This window comes from Dama dama, chromosome 18 (assembly GCF_033118175.1).
Source record: "Dama dama isolate Ldn47 chromosome 18, ASM3311817v1, whole genome shotgun sequence".
In the NCBI taxonomy this organism is placed as follows: Eukaryota; Metazoa; Chordata; class Mammalia; order Artiodactyla; family Cervidae; genus Dama; species Dama dama.
The window spans coordinates 42,264,344-42,283,251 of record NC_083698.1 but is presented as its reverse complement, the minus strand read 5'-3'; the positions used below and the strand labels follow the sequence as shown (position 1 = coordinate 42,283,251).

The following is an 18,908-nucleotide window of genomic DNA, read 5'->3' as shown; positions in this document are numbered from 1 at the left end:
TGAAATAATTTTAAAGAGCTTTGTTTAGGATTCTAATACAACTTTTATTTTAGAAATACTTCAGTGTAGACCAGAATTCTTATGGGAACTTTACCAAAATTTTAAACCATTAATTTATAAAATGAAAATAAGTACTTTTATGTATAAAGCCAATTCTGGATTTTCTAAATGAGATTATTATAATACATATGTATTATATGTATATGTGTATATATATATATATGTGTATATATGTACATATATATGTATATGTATTATAATACATATGTATTATAATCTCATTTAGAAAATATTATATTATTTTTCCTACTTTACTACTTTGCTAGTCATTAATATCAACAGTCCTTAATTAATCTGAAATTGACTTAAATGGCAAAGCAGAACACATTATATCAGATGCTTCTTACACTTTTAAACAAAGTTCAGCCAAAGCTTTATTATTCAACATTGTAGGAAAAAAAAACTATTGAAACACATGTGATCATGTGCCTTGATGGGCCACTGTGATAAGGGAAGAAGAGTATTATGGACAGAAGCATCGGCGCTGGAGAAATTAAACTTGGACTCAAATCTCAGCTCTGTGACAAGGAAACAAGGTAGGAAAATTCTGCATCTGTTAAATCCACCTCACTAGGCAGATACAGTGGCAGACACAATGAGGTAATATAGGTACAGCACCCTGCCAGCATATGTCTAGAACATACGTGGTCCAAGTGAGCACTTTACAATTTGGAACCTTTAAATGGTTAGTGAGTCAAAAAACAGCTTTCCTGTCTAATGGCATTAAATATCACCCTTTATTGTACCACAGAGGAAAAAAAAAAGACATCGGGGAAGAAAGCATACAATTTTGAAAACCATTTATTTTGTGTGTGAAGTGGTTATTAAGAAACCTGTATAAGGTCAGGATTCCAATGGAAAGAGATGTTTTCACAAGCACGCCCGGGCTCAGTTGTATGTCATGTAGCGGGGAGTAGCACTGAACTTGGCGTAGGACTTAATGACCTTATTGACTGCTTCCAGGAAGTCCTTCTCAGTAGCGATTTTTCGCCGTGCTCGGATGGCAAACATCCCAGCTTCTGTGCAGACGCTTCTGATCTCAGCACCTTTCACACAAAAAGAAAGCAACAGGCTTCAATAAAGCCACCCAGACAGCCAGGCCAACAAACAGAAGCAAGACCTGCCCACCTACCAGTGCTGTTTGGACACAGTCGTGCTAGCAATTCAAATCTGATGTCTCTTTCAACACTCATTGAACGGGCATGAATCTTGAAAATGTGAGTCCGACCCTGAAAATAGGGAAATTGACAATGTTAAAATGGAAAATAGCACAGGAAGGAAAAAATTTCAAGAATCCCTTTTCTAAAGTGAAATGATGGCTGATTCATGTCAATGTATGACATAAACCACTACAATATTGTAAAGTAATTAGCCTCTAGCTAATAAATGGAAAAAAAAAAATCCAAAAAAAAAAAAATTAAAGTGAAATGATGTTCCCACCTCTAGATCAGGTAAGCTAAACTCAATCTTCCTGTCCAGTCTCCCCGGCCTCATGAGTGCTGGGTCCAGAGTGTCAGGTCTGTTTGTAGCCATCAGCACTTTAATGTTGCCTCGAGGATCAAACCCATCCAGCTGATTGATCAGTTCCAACATGGTCCTCTGCACTTCATTGTCACCCCCAGCACCATCATCAAACCGAGCCCCTGAGAAGACAGGAGGAAAGACATGATCTTCACATTCACTCAGAGAAGCACTCTGTCTGGTGAATATCACACCCTCCAGCCCAAAGGAACCTCTCAGTTATAAGTAAATTTTGTGCTTTACACAAAACTAATTAGAAAGGGTTCATCATAGGTTTATTTAACATAGGTTCTTTTAAGTATTTTTTAAAATCTTCTTTAAGCAATTTTGTTTTCTAAGTCACTCAAGAACACCTCCAATGTTTGACACAATATACACCTGGATTAGGTAACAAAAATACATGCAAACTTTAGCACTATAATGGTATTTGATTATATGTAAGAAAATGCCATGCTCTTCTAAAATTCTCAAAACTGTCAAAAATATGGCTAAATCCATAATACAGCAGAACTGTAACAGCTTACTGTCACACCAATTTGGATATATTAAAATACTCTAGTGTCAACACTCGCCTTCATTTCAATCAGTACAGTGCAAAAAAAAGACCTCCGGATATATATTTTTTCATTTTAAAATTGTACAAATACATACTGTTGTATTAATGTATTATGTCCAGTATCAAACACCAAAATGAAAAATTGTTAAAATGAAATTAAATATGAACCAAAATTCCAGTACTTCCTTCCAGTACCCTAATACAGTTTTATACAAAACTATACCCTAATACAGTTTTATATAAAATCCACTTTGGAAACCATGGATTCAGAGCATCCTCATATCATAAGGCTTATTCCAAAGGTATTACAAAAATGACATCAAAGTTACCACACCACATCTATAGACTGGTCAAATTACGGCCCTTGAACATTTACTAAAGAATGTCCAAAGCCCACCAACACCCATCAAGTCTAAAAGCAAGGCTAACAACCAGTCCCCAACCAGTGCTACAGTGTCCACTATATCTTTCGTCACTGAGTTCATTAAATCACAACTGTCTAATGACGTAACACTTCAGGAGCTAACAGGGACTATTACGTGTATAGACTGTAACAATAGCCAAGGAACAACAGAACAGTATAGAGTTTTCAAAGTCTATCACATTTCTTACTTACTTCAAGCTTCTCAAAAACCCATGAAATAAAGCTGTAATTACTCTTTTTATAAGAGAAGCAAACTGGAGCTCAGAGTTAGTTAAGACAACTGGTTTAGATCACACAGCTAATATTGTATTTCATCAAATCTATGAAGCCAGTAATATTATTTTACGTACATTTTATGAACTAAGTAAAGTTGCTCAGTCGTATCCGACTCTTTGCGACCCCATGGACTGTAGCCTACCAGGCTCCTCTGTCCATGGGATTTTCCAGGCAAGAATACTGGAGTGGGTTGCCATTTCCTTCTCCAGGGGATCTTCCCGACCCAGGGACTGAACCTGGGTCTCCAGCATTGCAAACAGACGCTTTACCATCTGAGCCACTAGGGAAGCCCATTTTATGAACTACTACCAATTAAATTATGCCTCAACTGCTTTCTGATCCAATTAAGTGAAGCTGTATCTCAAGTAAGGAGTTGCCAAAGTGTGAAAATACGAGTTCTGTGAATGAAATTGGGAAAGTTCAAAGATAAAGACTGAGAAAAACCAATGCTATTTAATGCTTTTCCCCTTTATGGCGTAGTCCTACTATTAGATCTGTGGCTCTCATGTGTCAAAGCTCATAAAAGAGTTGAAATTAAAAATTTCACACAAGATTAACATATCAGGGACCTCCACACATACTACTATAGAATCCTCATGAAACTCAGTCCTAAAGTTCTCTGAGATACCACTCATACCTCCAATTGCATCAATTTCATCAAAAAAGATAAGGCAGGCTTTCTTTGTTCTGGCCATTTCAAAGAGCTCTCGAACCATTCGAGCCCCCTAATGAAAAAAATAATTTGTTAATTCAGACCTGGTCTAAAATCTTCTTAATAGGTATGCTTCAAACTTTTCAGTATTTCCTACAAGTATCAACTATCATTACCTAAAATTTTTTCACAAAGATTAAAGTGTGTTACCTATTCCATCAAATTAATCTCACTAGGTTTAAAGCACTATTAAGTAATTTCATGATTCTGTCCTTATTAAATAGTCAATAACTTTAAGACTTGGAGAGATGAAATTAACACAATTAAATAAAGGTACCATTTCAAACAATAAAACTTGCAGAAATAAAAGAATCTGATCACTTGGCATTTCTGATCACTGAATTTGATTTGTAAGTTTTGATCAAAGAATAAAAGTATATCTCCACATATGAAGATCCTTTTCTAATTCTCATTTTAAGTATACTAATCATTAATGTTTCAATGTAATATATTCAGCCCTAAACTTACTCCCTAATGAAAAAAAAAGTCTGTCTGTTATGTGTACATACACCCCTCCACACACACATATATAGACAATCTCTGGTCTCTTCATCAAAAGAACATAAAACACGGCCCCTGAAGTAAATACACTTTCTAATACACTCTCTGAGCATTGCTGGGGTATTTATCTTATAAACCAAATCTGTAGAAAATGGTACCCTTCAGTAGGGAGCATACTGATCAAAAATGTTAAGCAGTTGTTTATTTCCAAATAACTACAAGGGAAGACCAGTGGCTTCTAGACTTTTAACTACTAATTACAATCCACCAATCAAAACATTTCAGGTCTCAAGCTTTTGATGTGGAACCACCATTTTAATTTCATCTATGCTTTATAAATCTTTCACAGAGCTACATATTCCTTGATTATGATCAATTTACTTTACCTCACCAACATACTTCTGTACAAGTTCAGATCCAATAACTCGAATGAAGCAAGCATCAGTCCTGTTAGCAACTGCCCGAGCACAGAGTGTCTTGCCAGTACCCGGTGGACCAAAGAGCAGCACCCCCTTGGGAGGCTCAATGCCAAGGTTAACAAACCTCTCTGGCTGTGAAGGAGACATAATTTTTACACTTACCACTTCTCTATGATAAAAACAAGACTATCTCTACATCAATATTTTTAAACCAAAATTATTAAGTCCACAACTTATGCATTTGATCTAAATAAGAATTTTACTTATTCTACAATATAAGATCCAGACTCATTAATACCCAAGGCTTAATGGCTTTTAAAGATATCCTACTATCCAGGGTTGACAAAAACACTTTTTTCCCCTAATTTAAAAAAAAAAGTGTTTAAATAACAAAAGTATTATCTCATATTTATTTATTTTTTTTAATCTCATATTTAATATCTTGGTTTTTTGCATTATCCCCCCCCAAGCTTAATTTGATTCAATTTAAGACCATTTCTTCTTGATTTCATTAAAACACATTGCTTCTTTTATAATAACCTACCTATAACATATTTAAGATATTTATAAAGGTTATATCTCAACCTCCCTTGTCACTCTAAATAGATTTTTCTTTTTTGAATAGGGTTGGCTGCTCAATCCTTTTGCCTTCTCTTCTGGAACTTACCAATTCTCCACGCCTTTACCCTCTACCCCATCAAAATTTTTTATTTAGGAAAATAAAAATATTTAAAGTGAATATATAGGCAGAATTTTAGTGCACAGTAGGCAAAAGGCTGTCATATCTTTGTACAAAGAAATTTAAAAAGCAACAGTCTCAGCCACTTACGTGAAGCAGTGGGGTCTCAACTACTTCTCGAAGTTTCTCAATCTGCTCCTTACAGCCACCCACATCACTGTATGTAACATCAGGTTTTTCCTCCACCTATGAGAAGGACGAAAATGTACAACATAGAGCCACACGCTTTTGAATACTAATTGTTCTATCCAGTAGAGTAGACCCAATACCCTAAAGAAAAATCAAGACTTATACCAAGTAAGAATTTTAATAAAAATTGAATACACTGCTGGTGTCCTAGACTCAAAAGCTGTACTACCTGTTATAACACTACGTGAGAGACGAACTAGTAAAAGACTGATGAACTTTCTCATCTGAAAAAATCTCTTCAGTATACATTCACACATTGACATTTTTTATCAGTTAAAACTTTCAACACTTTTTGAGATGAATGCAACTGTATTCAAATTCATGCCATTCCTTTTCCCTCCCGCAGTTTCTTACCTGCATCATGGTAACTGTTGGGTCAATCTTAGGAGGCAGTGGAATGTGAATCTGATACTTATTTCTGTCCACACTAAAGAGGTAAAAAAAGATCCTCACTAACACATACAAAAAGATATACTGAATTATCATGTGTTCTACATTAACTCACTTAGTCCTTATAACCATCCTAGGGCAAGTGCTTCCTCCACCTACACCATGTCACCTTAAATAGACAGGCAAATTCAACTCTAAAATTTTGTACTTACTTTAATCCTGACATTTGAGGCCATGAAAGGCTAAGTAGGGGTGGGAGGTCAGGAAGCAGATGCAGAAGAAAGGATATTCAACCACAGTCCTCTACTAGATTACCCCCTGGTAATCCATGACACCCAGTTCATTCACTCAAAAGAAAGTCAAGGACGTGAATGTGACATGGCATTTTTAATGAAAGATGAGTATTTACTGTAGATAGAAATCTTACCCAACTCTCATCCCTTCTTCAATGTCGGTAGGTGCCACCTGATCACTGAGGTCCACCACAAACTTGGCAAACTGCTTCACATTGATAATGTACTTCGGGTCCTCTGAGTCAGCATTGATTATCTTTGTGCATCTAACATGGCAAAAGGCTTGATTAGAGTAAGGAACCTGAACCACTAATAATGAACTGAAGTAACTGGATTCTCTCCTGGGCAAGCAGTACACTACTGAGCAGGTGTCAACTGCAGAAACTGGGCCACTGTTAAGGATCCCTCTCTACAGAATATGCTCAGTCCCAGGGGTCTGCTCAGCTTTAGTCAAGCCAGTAAAATTTCAGAAGATATATTCCCCTGTAAAATTAAACCCAAATAGTTCATCATTAGGAAGTTCCCTTTCTTGATTTTCATAACGATATCCCTTTATTAGTGATACTCCTCTGTATCTTCAGGTATTCTTTTTATTTTTCTTATTAAAAGTTGTCATCTTGTCTTATATCATGTTTTCTTAAATCTGTTTTCATTTCTCCCGGAGTTTATATTTCAAACCCATTTTTACTGTTGCTGCTATTTTTAACTTAAATATATTTCTTCCTAGGGGTTATGGTGAAAGTGAATTTGCTATCCCACATACATCACAGGTGTAGAAGGAAATGGCAACCCACTCCAGTATTCTTGCCTGGAGAATCCCAGGGATGGAGGAGCCTAGTGGGCTGCTGTCTATGGGGTCGCACAGAGTCGGACACAACTGAAGCAACTTAGCAGCAGCAGCAGCATACATCACAGGAGAAAGTAATCTATTCCCTATCTGCTATACTATCTGCTTACAGAAGAAACATAAAAACAAACAAAACTCATATGAGAAAAAGCTTATAAGCTATCACAACAAATACAGGGAAATACAAAATAGTCTCTGGAATGTGCATTTAGGCAGAGCTAAGAGTAAGGTAAAGAACACTTTGTCCTTGCAGCATAAATTGTGGACAGGACTCCGTTTTCTGTTATTAGCCAAAGTCTACCAGGGAAGTATAATTTTAAATAAAGTATCCATCACTACTTTATCTGACAGACCCTGCCAACACAGATTTTTTTTAATCCTCAGCTGAGAAAGTATATATACAGGGACCTCAACTTGCAGAGCGTTGAAGTAAGGACTTTTGAAAACCTGTTCATCCTTAAAAGCAAAGAGAACACTGGCAAAAACAGTCCAAATCAACATTCTCAGAATTCTGGAAATTAACTACAGGTTTAGGAAAAAAAAAAAAAGAGGCTAAACCCCAGTAAGAACAGTGAGTGTTTTGCATTTAAACTCACTTTAATCCCATAGCCCTCTCCCCACCTTTGCAGAAGACTTGAAAGCTAACAGCCTCCCAGCCATGGTGAAGGTGGGAACAAGGAGCCTCCCAGGGGGAAGGCAGGGATGAAGAAATAGATCTCCTCCAAAAGCCCAGCCTCAGAGAACTCCTGACCTGTCTGACAGCTAGCTAAAAAGCCCCGTTCTCAGCATTTGTTTTTATCTGACCTGACTCAGAGTTCACTGTCTACAGACGCCCTCCCCACAGGGCATTTATTGGAAACAATCAGTGGCAGTTACTTAACATCAACTGTCTGAAGCAGCATTTACCAGTTGGGGATAACAAAAAGTTGACCAAAAAACTTCAAATCAACAGGAACAAACCCTGGGGAAAGGAGAAATCTGAGTTCCAAAACTGACATCCAGTTTCCATCAAACAGTTATGAGACACAAAAACAAGTAAGATACGGCCCATACACAAGGGAAAGGCAGTCCGAAGGAAGACACTGGTCTTACTAAACAGAATCTTTAATCCGTGTCATAAATGTTTTTTTTTAAAACCAAAGGAAACCATGTCTAAAGAATTAGCGGGAAGTGTGAGAACAATGTCTCACCCAACAGAGAATGCCAAGGAAGAGAGAAATTAGATTGGAATATTATTTGGCTATAAAGAATGATGTTCTGATACAAGCTACAACATGAATGAAGCTTAAAACATTATGTGAAGCTAAAGTCAGAAACAAAGGGTGATACATTACATGATTACATTTACATGAAATGTCCAGGATAGGCAAATCCATACAGAGAGAGTCGATTAGTAGCTTCCATGTCCTAAGAGAAAGGGGAATAGGGGCAGTTAATGTGTTTGGGGTTTTGTTTGGAGGTGGTGAAAATATCTGGCAGAAGGTAAAACAGAAGGTACCAAGAAATGCTGGAGCAAGGGGTAGGATGGTGGTAGTGGTGGTACTAACTTGACTGAAAATGAGGCAGGTGTGGAGGTGAGACGGGAAGGGTGATTAAACGTAAGTGAACCTGCTGCTGACATTCCCTAGACACCTACCTCCACTGTTCTTCCAAAATATTGGAGATTGGAAACAACAGGAGACAGAAGACAACTTCTCTAGGAAAAATGAGCGTCCAAATAAAAAGATCTAAAGATACTGACATTGAAGGCTCCCCAACTAAACATTCAATCATATAAGCTACAGTGATGTTTAGGACAGACATGCTTCACTGCCGAATCTAGAGCATCTATCAGCTTTTTTGCCTCCCACTAAAACAGACGCCCAAAGATTATCAGACCTCTAGCATAAAAGACACACACCATGCAAACCAGTACAGCCACTATGGAAGAACAGTGTGGAGATTCCTTAAAAAACTGGAAATAGAACTGCCACACAACCCAGCAATCCCACTGCTGGGCATACACACCGAGAAAACCAGAACTCAAAGAGACACGTGCACCCCAATGTTCACTGCAGCACTGTTTATAATAGCCAGGACATGGAAGCAACCTAGATGCCCATCAGCAGATGAATGGATAAGGAAGCTGTGGTACATATACACCATGGAATATCACTCAGCTATAAAAAAGAATGCATTTGAGTCAGTTCTAATGAGGTGGATGAAACTGGAGCCTATTATACAAAGTGAAGTAAGTCAGAAATATACCAATAGAATATATTAATTCTGTATAATATAATTCTGTATCATATAATATGTGTACATTAATACACATATATATGGAATTTAGAAAGATGGTTAACGACAACCCTATATGCAAGACAGCAAGAGACACAGATGTAAAGAACAGACTTTTCGACTCTGTAGAAGGCGAGGGTGGGATGACTTGAGAGAATAGCATTAAAACATGTATATTACCATTTGTGAAACAGATGACCAGTCCAAGTTTGATGCATGAAACAGGGCAAAGCCGATGCACCGGGACAACTCAGAGGGATGGGATGGGGAGGGAAGGGGGAGGGTGGTTTGGGACAGGAGGACACATGTACACCTGTGGCTGATTCATGTCAATGTATGGCAAAAACCACCACAATATTGTAAAGTAATTAGCCTCCAATTAAAATAAATAAATTAAAAAAAAAAAAAGACACCAAGCAAGAAAAGAGGGAAAAACCATCTTAGAGGAAACAGAAACCTTCCAGTTTAGGCTTAGCTTCCTTAGAGACGACAACATATTATGACCGTGATATGAGAACAGGACATTCAAAAAGCAACAAAACATATACACCGAAAGAAAGAAAAGGTCTCAGAAATTAAAAACTTAAGTGAGAGGGGGAACAAAATCAATACATGGACTCAAAGTTAAGAAAAGATCACGAAAAAGTAGAGCAAAAAGACACAGAAAAGCTGGAAAGAAAGATTAGCGTACCCAAACAATCCAGTATCAGTAACAAAAGTCCAGAACAGAGGACCAAGAAAATGGAAAGAAATCATTTACAAATAGTTTCAAGAAAATCTACATACTGAAGGACATGAGAGCCGACACCACAGATAAAAAAAATGTTTAATAAGAAGTAGGTATCATTAGCATACCTACTAGTCATTAGCACAATACAAATTAAAGTGAGCTGGGTTTTTTGCCCAAATGGCAAAAGTGTAAAAATCAATAATCACGTATCTTAACACTGATCAGGCAAATATACATTTCGAGTTTAAACTGGCCGAACCATTTTTTCTCCACACATTTCAAAATGGTAAATACCTCTGTCCCCGTTCCACTTCTAGTAAGCTATGCTATAGGTATGTATGCACATACCCAGAAAAATACTTAACATGAGTGTCCAAAGGAGCACTGATGTCTGAACATCATCACTTATGAACAGTGAGGAGGGAAAGGAAGTTTTTGTATTTTGCTCTGTATTTTCCTATATCATTTAAATCTTTTATATGATTATGTCTTTGCCTATTTCTTGAATTATTATTAAAAGCATAAAATTTTAACCCCAGATACTTTTGGAGAAAGCTTTATTTACTTGGAATATGGAATAAAAATTCTTTATGAACTATTGCCTTATACTCAAAAGTACAGATAAAAAATAAATTTCCAGAGACCACTATGCATACCTCGCAACCTGCAAAGGCTGCTCACTCTGGAGTGTTTGCTTATCCGCAGCCAAATCCCAGAGTGCTGGTGGAGCCAGGCCAGTGTCAGACTCTTTAATACCTACATAAAGAAAGATCACAAAACTCACTGAAATGTACTGCAAGCTTTCTCAACCTCAGCAATATTCACATTTCAGACTGAGTAACTGGTTTCTGGCGTCGTCCTGTGCATCCCAGAACGGCTGGGAGCATCCCTGGCCTCTAGCCCACTACATCACTAGCACCACTTCCCCCTCAAGATAGGAGAATCAAGAGGAGTCCAGATACTGCCGAATGTCCTAGGGGGATCACCCCAAGTGAAAACTACTGCCCCAAAGTTCACATAGGCCAAAAATGTAATGCCACGTTTGACATTTTTTTGTGCAGGTCAAATACTATAAAACTTCACCACTCAAGTTCTCAAGAAGAAAAGTTTCCAACTACTAGGCTACAGTCTGCTTACTTCAAGCAATAAATACCATGTAAGATTATATTTTTATTCAAGAAATTCTGACTTGTTTATTAGAGTCTATTGAACTTGGCCTTGACCAACAGAAACATTACTTGCTTAAAGGATGATGTTTCTTAATTGCTAAGCATTAAACTTGCTTGTAGAAGTAGTGAGAGAGATTATTAAATGAGATGCAATTTCTTAACAGATAAGGGGAATTTTTTTTTTTTACATTTCATTTTTTAGTTTATTCTCTGTGAAAATTAAGTTACACATACTGCTTTACACACTTCGGCAGAAATAATACATAATTTAAATCTGGAAGACTGGATTTTATAATACTTGTTAGCAATTAAGAGTAGAACAGGGATGACTAACAGTAGACATAAAAAACTTTAAAAAGTGAAAGAAAAAAGGAAACAATAATAAAAACTTAAGAGTGTATTAGTTTAGTGTATAATGGATTTTTGTGGTTAATATGGAATTTTGGCGCTGATTCTATGGAAGAATTCTCTTCTATTTTGGCTTTTAAAGTGAAAACTATAAGAGGAATAGCATATTTATTTGTAGCAAATAGTTTTTGGTAAAGGATGACTTTTTTTAAATGTATGATTAATTAAAGAGTAACATTTGTATTTCCGCTCCTTTAATATAATTAAACCATTACACATAAAGAAAGGAAACAGGAATAAAATATATTTATACCAGTGAGCTCATTAATTTTCTTGAGAAGTTGTTGAATGTCATCTTCAACCTGTTTGATCTGCCTAGAGTAAGTGCTCTGACCCTAGGAGATAAAGGATATCAACAATTTATTAAACTATATTGACAAAAACTTTTAAGTTACATTGTAATAGCTGTTATTGTCCTAAAGCTTATAAAATGAAAGTAGAGAGTTTCTTATTTTCAGAACAATTCCTGAACCAACCTATACCCCCCAAGCAGGCAACACACCATCATGCAAGAAAATGAATGAACATAATACCTGAAATTATCTAAAATTGAGGCCCATTTCTATGCATTAAAACTTAGCATTTCAGTTAATTCATTTTCATACATTTTCAATACAGTAAATGTTTGTGTAAATTATTTCAAATATCTTTCCATTTAGTATCACACTTTAATTACAAATAGTATAAAAATGATGTATAAGCTTCTAATTTATTCTAGATAGAAACTAGATATATAACATTTTTCAGTGAAGATTAAACTGCTGAAAGTCTCTTCTAACTATTCTGGAAACACAATACCAACAGAGTCCTTACTTCAACACAAAACATCTGTATTTTGTAGATACTGAAAGGACTTACATAAGTTTTCAGCAAGGCGATATCCCCTTCATCCAGCGCTAAAAGAAGAGAGATAACACATGAAATTCAAACAAAAGAAACTTGAGCTTACAATTTTTTCTGTTCAATTCAAACTACACCAAATGAGAAGAACTGTGCAGCAAAGTTGTAGTGATATAAATGTAACCATCAATTAGTTCCTGGACTCAAGGAACTTTTATCTAACTGGGCGAAGGCAGATTCTTAACATTATATAAAATAGCTTCAGAGTGATATGACATAACAAGAACTGAGAGCCCAAAGACTTTAAGAATCAAAACGACCTGAGTACTAGTCCCAGCAGGGTCATGCATTTGCTAAGTTACCTTGGAAAAACCACTTAATTTCTCTGAGCATCAGTTTTCTCACCTGAAAGAACATTAGCCTCAGTGTTTCCTTAAGATCAAGTAAGACATGAATTTAGAAACACAAAAAATTCTACACATGTTAGTTCTAACTGTATCCAAGGGATAAACCTGTTAATATGTTTATAGAATTATAACATCCAGAGAAATACACAGATGAAATGTTAAATCAATGACTAAGTTTTCCACTGGGTGATTGAGCACCTCTTTCAAGGAAAAAGAGTGAAAGTGGAGAGGAAATGCTTCTTTGAGGGGTGGGTGACTATCAAGAAGACAGGATGCTAGGAGAGGTTGAACTTGTTCAGAAAGAAAAGAGTTAAGAGAAAACAAAAAACAACCATAAGAACATTTTAAAATAACCTATAAGAAACAAAACAGCATAAACATGAGAATGCAAAAGGAAAGAAATCATGAAGGAAAGTGTTGCGGGTAAAGGGTCAAGTGATACGGTCTCTAAGGAGAGTAATCAAGCATTGTCTATAAAAATGTCAAAAAAGAAAAAAATTCAACTGCATTTCTAAAATTTACCCTACAGCTTGTGTTTGTGCATGTGCTAAGAGTTACACGAACAAGGTTATTCATTGCTCTATAATGGCCAACAGATTAGAAGAAAACGAAATGTCCATCAATGATGATTAATTCATACGTGACTGAACGTCCAGTAATTTGGATTTTATACAGTTCACACTGACTCTATATAAGGATATAAACTAATTCTTAAAACATACTAAGATTTTTTTTAAAAAAACAAGATGTACAGAGAGTTACATTTATGTTTTTCTTTTTTTAAAAAGAATAGGAATATATAAGCAAACTTGCTTGTATGTACACAGAAAATGTATACAAAGATGAGGCAAAATGGCAACATCAGCTTCCTCTGTGGAGGGATGGCTGCGGTCAAGGATGACGCTTTTCAATTTATCTTTTTCTCTTTGGGGTTTTGAATCATGTGAATGCATTACCTAGTGAAAGGAATTTTTTTTTTTTACAGTTATGTCTCAGGATCCTGGCGCTGCAATGATAGCAGCAAGTTATCACTTGAGGGGGCGGAGGGACGGAAAAGAGGGTCCAGGGAAGCAACCACCACCAGGCGGGGAAGTTTTCAAGGCCTGCAAGACCAAGTGGAGTGCGTGATTTCTTCAAGGCCTGAGAGCTGCATGTGAATAAACATTTCATTCAGCGAGAGATGAACACAAGACGGGGGACAGAAAGAGGGGAGAGAGCAGACCAGCCGGTTAACCCGGCTGCCGCACCAGACTAAATCACCAGCGGCACAAAAGCGTCAGAGCCAACCTGGAATCCACTGCCCTCCCCCCACGCCGGGCCAAGACTGGTCCTGACGCGGCCCGGAGCCCCCGCCTGTGTCAACTGACCTCGGATGGGCTTGTCGTCCTTCTCATCTTCTTTAGTTTTCCTCTGATCAGCACCGAGGTAATCAGGCATTTCAAGGGCTCCAAGTACCTCAGCTCGGTGATTACACAGCACCTTCCTCGCTTCCGGTGGTGCCCCCACCTTTCCCTTCCTCACCGGAAGTAAAGCCGGCTCCGCGGGCCTTTTTACTGAGGCGCCAGGCAGAAGAGCGCCCTGGGCGTCACTCGCTGGCGTTGCACCCGGCGAAGCGGGGAAGGGGGAAGATATCCCAGTTTGAGGGCGAACGTCGCTCTCGTTCAGCCTCTCACTGTGGCGAGATCCCTCAGCAACAGATTTCAAGACCAATACAGGCTCAGGTTGCTGAGTTTAAATCCTGCTTTAGTCATTTACGCTATACTTTGGGGTAACTTCTTTAATCTCTGTGCTTTAATTTTCCTCTTGACCTCAGAGTATTGTGGAGGCATTAAACAACGACGTTTGTAAAGTACCTGGCTTATTAGATATGCAGTGAGTAGTGGTTTGTTTTATAGAGTGAACGTAAATTGAAGTTCATTAATTTGATGTTAACGACGGATCGGGAGGTAAATTGTTGCCATTTTTGAGCTCGCTGCTAAGGAGTGGTACCGTCTTCAGATACAGGGAAGTCAGGGAAAACAGGTTTCGAAAGAAATGAATTCAGGAGATGAGGAACAGAAGAGAGCAATTAGGAGACAATTGTAGAATTTAGAGAAGAAAAAAAAAAAGCCTGACCTTTCTGTACACAGCAGTGAAAAGGCAATCTACAGAATGGAAGAAGATACTTGTAAGTCATGTATCTAATAAAGGGTTAACATACAGAATATATAAAGGACTAAAACTTGGTCCAAAGGTTAGAACTGGAGGTCCAGAAGTTGGGACGCAGAGCTTTTTCACTGTGGGAGCCCATGTTCAATCCCTGGTGGGAGATCTAAGATCCTGTAAGCTATGCGGTGTCTTCAAAAGAGAATAGAAAAAACTAAAAAACTCAGGACAAAACCTGATTCTTTGAATAGACAATGTACTTGAATGGATATCTCTCCAAAGAAGTTCTACAAATGGTCAACAAGCACAGGAAAAGATGTTCAGCATCATTAGGCCCTGAGGAAATGCAAATCAAAACTATGAAACATTCTTTCATACCTGTTAGAATGGTTATTATCAAGAAAAAGGAAAAAAAAAGTGTTGGTGAGGATGTGGAGAAAATGGAAACCTCGTGTATAGCTATAGAAATATTTAAAAGGTGTAACTACAATGGAAAACAGTATGGCAGTACCTCAGAAAGTTAAAAATGGAATGGTCACATGACCCAGCAATTCCAGTTCTGGGTATATACACACAAGCAGGGTCTCAGAGAGATAGTTGTACCTCCATATTAGTAGCAACGTTATTCATGATACTTGAAAGGTGGAAGCAACCCAGTCAACAGATGAATGCATAAATAAGATGTACATACAATGGAATATTATTCAGCCTTAAAAAGAAAAAAATCTGACACATAACCACTTGTGAGGAAATTATGCTAAGGGAATAGTCACAAGAAGACAAATAGTGTATGATTCCACTTATAGGAGGTACCTATAGAGGTCAAATTCAGAGATGGAAAGTTAAATAATGGTTGATGGGGGCATGGGGTGGTGGAAATGGGGAGTTGTCATTTAACACCATGAGTTTCAGTTTTGCAAGATGAAAAGAGTACTGGAGATTGGGTGCACAACAGAGTGAATGTACTTAACACTACTGAACTGCACACTTTAAAATGGTTAAGATGAGAATTTTATGTGATTTCACTACAATTTAAAGGTTATGATGAAAATGGATGGAAGAGGTGTGAGAAAAAATTTATTAAGAAAATGGAGTCTGGTTACCTTGAACCTTGGAGCTTGTTTTAACAGTGGTTACGTTAATAAAGAGCCTCTTGATGAAAGTGAAAGAGGAGAGTGAAAAAGTTGGCTTAAAGCTCAACATTCAAAAAACTAAGATCATGGCATCTGGTCCCATCACTTCATGGCAAATAGATGGAGAAACAGTGTCAGACTTTATTTTGGGGGGCTGCAAAATCACTGCAGATGGTGATGGCAGTCATGAAATTAAAAGACGCTTACTCCTTGGAAGAAAAGTTATGACCAACCTAGGACAGCACATTAAAAAACAGAGACATTACTTTGCCAACAAAGGTCTGTCTAGTCAAGGTTATGGTTTTTCCAGTAGTCATCTATGGATGTGAGAGATGGAGTATAAAGAAAGCCGAGCGCCGAAGAATTGATGCTTTTGAACTGTGATGTTGGAGAAGATTCTTTAGAGCCCCTTGGACTGCAAGGAGATTCAACCAGTCAATCCCAAAGGAAATCAGTCCTGAATGTTCATTGGAAGGACTGACGCTGAGGCTGAAGCTCCAATACTTTGGTCACCTGATGGAAAGAACTGACTCATCTGAAAAAAACCCTGATGCAGGGAAAGATTGAAGGAGTGAGGAGAAGGGGAAGATAGAGGATGAGATGGTTGGATGGCATCACCGACTCGATGGACGTACGAGTTTGAGTAAACTCTGGGAGTTGATGATGGACAGGGAGGCCTGGCGTGCTTCAGTCCATGGGGTTGCAAAGTGTCAGACAGGACTGAGCGACTGAACTGAACTGAAAATTAATAAAGAAAGGGGTCAATAAGAGTTTTAGTGGGAGATTGATTAGTTTTTGAAATACCAGTTTTGTCATACAGCATATACAGGTAAAGTCAATGTATTTTAACAATGAAAATTAATTCCTAGATAATAATTTGCTTATTTCTGGTTCTCTTTGGAGAAAAGTGGGTACATCAAGTCTTTTCTTTTGCACAACCTAATCCAGATACTCTGGAAGGGGTAATGGGAGTGGGAGTTGGGGGGTGGGAGGGTCTGTGAATTTTCACCCACTGTTTTCCTTTTGCTAATTCTTGCTTTTTTACTTCAGTCCTCGAAGGAATCATACAGTCTTTAATGAACAGTTTAGTCCCAGAGTCCTGTAATTGGGAATATCCTGAAAGAAAACTTGATGCTGCTAGAGCAGTGTAAAATGATTGTTGGCCTTGGATTAGGATCTAACACTGAAGAGGGGTTTCTTCTGCAAATGATAGGAGTGTTAAATGAGATACCACAGGTAAACTAGTAATAGCACAACAAACATTAGCTTCTATTATTATTTCTGGAGAAGGAAAAGGCTACCCATTCCAGTATTCTGGTCTGGAGAGTCCATGGGGTTGCAAAGAGTCAGACATGACTGAGCCACTTTCACTTTCTATTATTTAGGCAAACATAATTGCACTAGAGTTTTAGGTACAGAATTCTCTATAAAGGTGTAGGCTGTAACAGTTATTCTCAATACTAATTCGTACACATCTTTTCACCTTTTAACAAGTAGAGCTACTACAAAAATGAACGGTTACATTCAGACTAATAAAGTAGTAGTAACTTAAAAAGGAAAAGAATATAGTAAGAGCTGCTTTAGAAAATCATGTTCTATGTATTGCACTGGAAGTGGAAATTAATCGTTTTTTTTTTTTTTTTTTTTTTTTAACCAGGGAACTGATAATTCTAGGAACCTTTCATTCGTGAATCTTGGTCCCCAGCCGGATATTAGTCAGTAGAGGACCTAGGCAGCCGCACACGTTGGCCGAGGGGAGTGGGGGTGGGATTGGCCTACGAACCACGAAGGATTCATCCCGGAAGTAGTTATTGGCCGTCTCCATGCGCCGGTTCCTGGAGCTCGTAGAGCCAAGGCGCGAGGCTCGGACAGGGAGGTAGAGCTGGAGGGACTCTAAGCGCCCTCCTCCTGGGACGCGAGCCGCTGCGCCCGCGGGGCTGGCTCCGGCGTCATCATGCTGCTCCTGCCAAGCGCTGCAGACGGCCAGGGCACCGCCATCACCCACGCTCTGACCTCTGGTACGTGCCCACTCAGCCCGGCTCCGTCTAGCCTCAGCCGCCCCTCCCTCGGTCCTCCACCTTGGCGACCCCGTAACCTCTCTATCCTTGCCCGTGGCAACTAGCTTGTCGAGTGCGGGGCAGCGACGTCACGAGTGTGTTTTTGCTCCCTGTTACGCAGAAGTCTTTCCTCAGACTGGAAGGAAGGAGGGAGGGGGGCGTCTTCCTTCTGCCCCCGCAGTTTCTTCCTCGTGTCGCTGCTGCTGACTCATGGATCAGGCGGAGCAGTTCGGTCCCGAACCCTCCAGTACCCTAAAAAGGTTCTTACAAGCATCTCCTTGCCTAAAGCAAGAAACTGCCCGCAGCTAGGTCCCCACGTGCCTGAGCCCCTACAAAGCTTTGCTGCCGGCGCTCACTTAAACACCTTTCTCCCTCTGTACATTTGCTCCGGCTTTGTTTTTTAGATGTCCCAACCCAAACAGTGCTCTTTATATTCGGTAAGAAAAGATCACTGCGTGGTGGTGGTAAGACCCGTGTAGACAGACTTTTAAAGGCAGTCATTAAGTGAAACGTCCTATGTAAATCAACTGTCTTCTGTTTTTGTTTAAGGGAGGGAAAGTTCCCCTGCTGCTGCAGCTTCTTAGATTTATAGCCCAGGACAGTCATGGTATTGTAAATTTAAAGAGTCTCTAGTTTTCAATGATTTCATTGATTATCAGAACTACGTATATAGACGCTTGTTTGTGGTTTCAGACATATTTCACGGCACATGTTGTGTTCCTACTTACAGAGGTTTCTCTGTAATCTCGCAAACAGAAAGGCTTGAAAGCCACACCTGCATTACACAGGTCGTGCTTCTTGAACATAGTGGTTTG

The 18,908-nt window shown here is 38.5% G+C and overlaps 2 protein-coding genes across 3 annotated transcripts in view; one reads left to right on the top strand and one right to left on the bottom strand.

The window, feature by feature from the left end:
• Positions 1-845: 845 nt before the first annotated feature.
• PSMC2 (proteasome 26S subunit, ATPase 2) lies at positions 846-14,278 on the bottom strand. The gene is made up of 12 exons (XM_061165185.1): positions 14,126-14,278; positions 12,370-12,407; positions 11,765-11,846; positions 10,591-10,690; positions 6,215-6,346; positions 5,752-5,824; positions 5,299-5,394; positions 4,437-4,601; positions 3,475-3,562; positions 1,501-1,703; positions 1,193-1,289; positions 846-1,106 (listed from the first exon to the last, which is right to left on the bottom strand). Exons 1-12 carry the CDS (start codon positions 14,193-14,195, stop codon positions 949-951), a joined length of 1,302 nt encoding a protein of 433 aa, XP_061021168.1. The 5' UTR covers positions 14,196-14,278; the 3' UTR covers positions 846-948.
• A 3,513-nt stretch (positions 14,279-17,791) lies between these two features.
• Positions 17,792-18,908, top strand: part of DNAJC2 (DnaJ heat shock protein family (Hsp40) member C2) — a 30,207-nt gene continuing 29,090 nt past the window's right edge. Inside the window, exon 1 of one of the 2 annotated variants that reach the window (XM_061165181.1) lies at positions 17,792-18,054. In XM_061165181.1, coding sequence (XP_061021164.1) covers positions 17,991-18,054 — 64 coding nt within the window. In that variant the 5' untranslated portion in view covers positions 17,792-17,990. The remainder of the gene's footprint in view (positions 18,055-18,908) is intronic. The other variant, XM_061165182.1, reaches the window with a different exon arrangement.